At 31.9% G+C, this 2,995-nt stretch overlaps 1 protein-coding gene across 1 annotated transcript; it reads right to left on the minus strand.

Moving 5' to 3' along the window:
- Positions 1-1,634: 1,634 nt before the first annotated feature.
- Positions 1,635-2,582, minus strand: LOC131914084 (olfactory receptor 7G2-like). Its single transcript, XM_059266678.1, has one exon. It carries the CDS (start codon positions 2,574-2,576, stop codon positions 1,635-1,637), a length of 942 nt encoding a protein of 313 aa, XP_059122661.1. The 5' UTR covers positions 2,577-2,582.
- Positions 2,583-2,995: the final 413 nt, after the last annotated feature.

A 2,995-nucleotide genomic window follows, 5' to 3' on the forward strand; every position in this document is an offset into this window, starting at 1 on the left:
TAAGTACAAGCTGTTTAAAATTTATTTTAAAATGTAATTTTTTATTTTATTAATGATATCAACTACATTCAATTTTAAATGAAAGCAATATAGATGAAATATAGAAGATAACAGAAATATATCCATTCATTAATTATTCTATAAACCACCTAAAGCACCAATATTAATATTACTATAAAAATTTCCCAGTTCTACACCCAACAAAGGTAACTGATGGTTGGACTGAAACCATTACTCTCTGCATTTATCATTAAAACCATGAAAATGTTCTTGAGTTTTACAGAAATATCCTACTATCCTAGCAGTCATTAATTTGTAAGGAGACATTCGCAACTGTTACTTATTCTTTTATTGTTGCTACAGTATACATGCATAAATTTAATTATATTTCCATACATGAACAGTATTATTAGTATTCATTCTCAGTTATCCTGTCATATACACCCTGACCACAACTATTGTGTTCCTTTCTCAACTTAAATTTCTCCCTTCACTATTTTCATTATTGAGAGTATTCCTATGATATAAATTCAATTCTGAATCAAATAACATAATGTATATGTTCTTTCATGTGAATAAACCCTATATCCACCTATATATATATTTCTGTATAGGAGTAGATGAAATTATGTTTAGTGGTCACAAGCCTAATATACGTTACCTTAGATGTATCTTAGATCTTAGATATATCCTTATTGTTCGTAAGTGTTATATAGTGTCTCAGTACAGAAAATTTTATTCACAGTGAGGAAAATTACAATGCAAGGTATTAATTTCATAATCAGCATTAACTTAGTCTTACCATAATGAAAGTCTATTGTAAAGAATAAACTAGATAAATGGATGACACACTTCAATTTGCATGTGTCATGTTCATATGAAATACCTGGAGCCTCTATGCCGAATGTGTCCTACCAAAACCTGACTTCACATGGAATCAAGGAAGCTCTAATCCCTGAAACTATGAGTTAAAAAATTCTCAAGTACTAATAATGAGTTAAAGGCTTTATATCAATATGCTAGATAATATTTATTTCTCTTTGAGAAATAATAGAAGCTTTAGTAACAAAGACATTTATCACAATATAAGTTGAAACCATTCAAAACATGAATTTGTAAAATAACAAGCCAATCAGTGTGGGTGGTATCACAGCTTCATAAAGATTATTTTCCTGGGAAATTTTCAGTCATTATTTACAAAGTATGAAATTTTTGTTAGTGTGAATCATAGTCTTCCTACAGGTTTCAACCAAAGTGTAATTAAATATGGGTTCTGGCTGTATCCAGTTTTTACATGCAAACTTGATCTTGTATAAGCTTTATACTTATCCAAATGCTATTAGGTTTTACTTTTAAGAAACATGTCAATAAAATTTTATTGAAAATAAACAATAATAAAACACATCTTATTTACCTCTGCCTCATAGAAGTCACAGAAAAGAAATGTATAATAAATAAAATTATTTGTTGAACATCACATACCTAGAAAATAAAAACCACTGTCACATTTAAGAACCACATAGAAATATGCTCAAACAACTTATGATACAGTCATTTTTAAAGGGATTGTTGATGAAGGAGTTAGTTATTCTGGTTTACCAGTGTTTCTCTCATTCTGTTTCTGTAAACTCAACTTATGGAGATGATAAAGTGACAGAAAAGATGAGGTGTCTCATGGCTTGTTTCATTTCTCTGTTCCTCAAACTGTATATAAAAGGGTTCAGTATTTGAGGAACCACAATATACATCATAGAAAAGACTACATTCTTAACAGAAGAGTCAGAAACAGCAGAACTCATATACACTGCAAAAGCTGTCCCATAGAATAAGCACACTACTGAGAGATGAGAGCCACAGGTGGAAAAGGCTTTATTCCGCCCCTGGACTGATGAAATCTTAAGAATAGAAGACACAATTTGAATATAAGAGAAAATAATTCCAGCAAGAGGAACACCAGCGAATACACTAGTAACTGTATATATGAGGAGGGTATTGATGAAAGTGTCAGAGCAGGCAAGTTTGATGACTTGAACAAGTTCACAGAAGAAATGGAAAATATTATGGTCTGTGCAGAAGGTTAGATTTAGCAACATCAGACTATGCAGTAGTGCATTCATGGTACTTATCAACAGTGAGAGAAGAACCAGCAACACACAGAGCACAGGGTTCATGATAACTGTGTACCTCAGGGGATGGCTTATGGCCAAGTAGCGGTCATAGGCCATCACAGCAAGGACACAACTTTCTAAGCCACCAAAGATCAAGACAAAACACACCTGGGACAAGCAGCCCATGTAGCTGATACTTTGATCTTGAGCTTGAATGTTCACTAGCATCTTTGGGATTATTGTTGTGCTTATACAGATGTCAGTAAAGGACAGATTGGCAATGAAGAAGTACATGGGAGTATGGAGGTGGTAGTCAGAGCTTACAGCCAGGATAATGAGAATATTTCCAAAGATAGTAACAAGATACATAGACAGGAACAAGGTGAAAATAAATGACTCAACATCTTGAGCATATGTCAGTCCAATAAGAAAGAATTCAGAAATATCTGATTGGTTTGAAAGTTCCATATTGATGCTGAATATTACACAAAAGAAGAGGTGAAAATGATCTGAATCTTGTTGGGCAATGATACTTTTTCATTAGCATGTTGTGGGTATGATAATGGCTGAAACATTTTATATGAAATCTTCATAAATTCTTTGGGATGACTTATTCAATATATCTTCCATAAGTAATGTCACTGAATTTGATGTGTTTGAAGCTTGTGAACTAGTGATTTAATATCTTTAAGCTGTATTATTTAATGAATAAAAAAATTCTTAATAAAAAAGAAATAAGAGAATTAAAAAATAAAGTGTAAACTGCATTAGTAGTTCAGTTTTTTGTTTTGTTTTTTTTTTTGCTGTTCAGCTCTTTATTAGACCATCAGATATTCTAGACAGGCCAAGTAACACAGCTTCACAGAGTTAAACAAATGCAACATAAA

The sequence above is a fragment of the Peromyscus eremicus genome, chromosome 7, assembly GCF_949786415.1.
Source record: "Peromyscus eremicus chromosome 7, PerEre_H2_v1, whole genome shotgun sequence".
NCBI lineage: Eukaryota > Metazoa > Chordata > Mammalia > Rodentia > Cricetidae > Peromyscus > Peromyscus eremicus.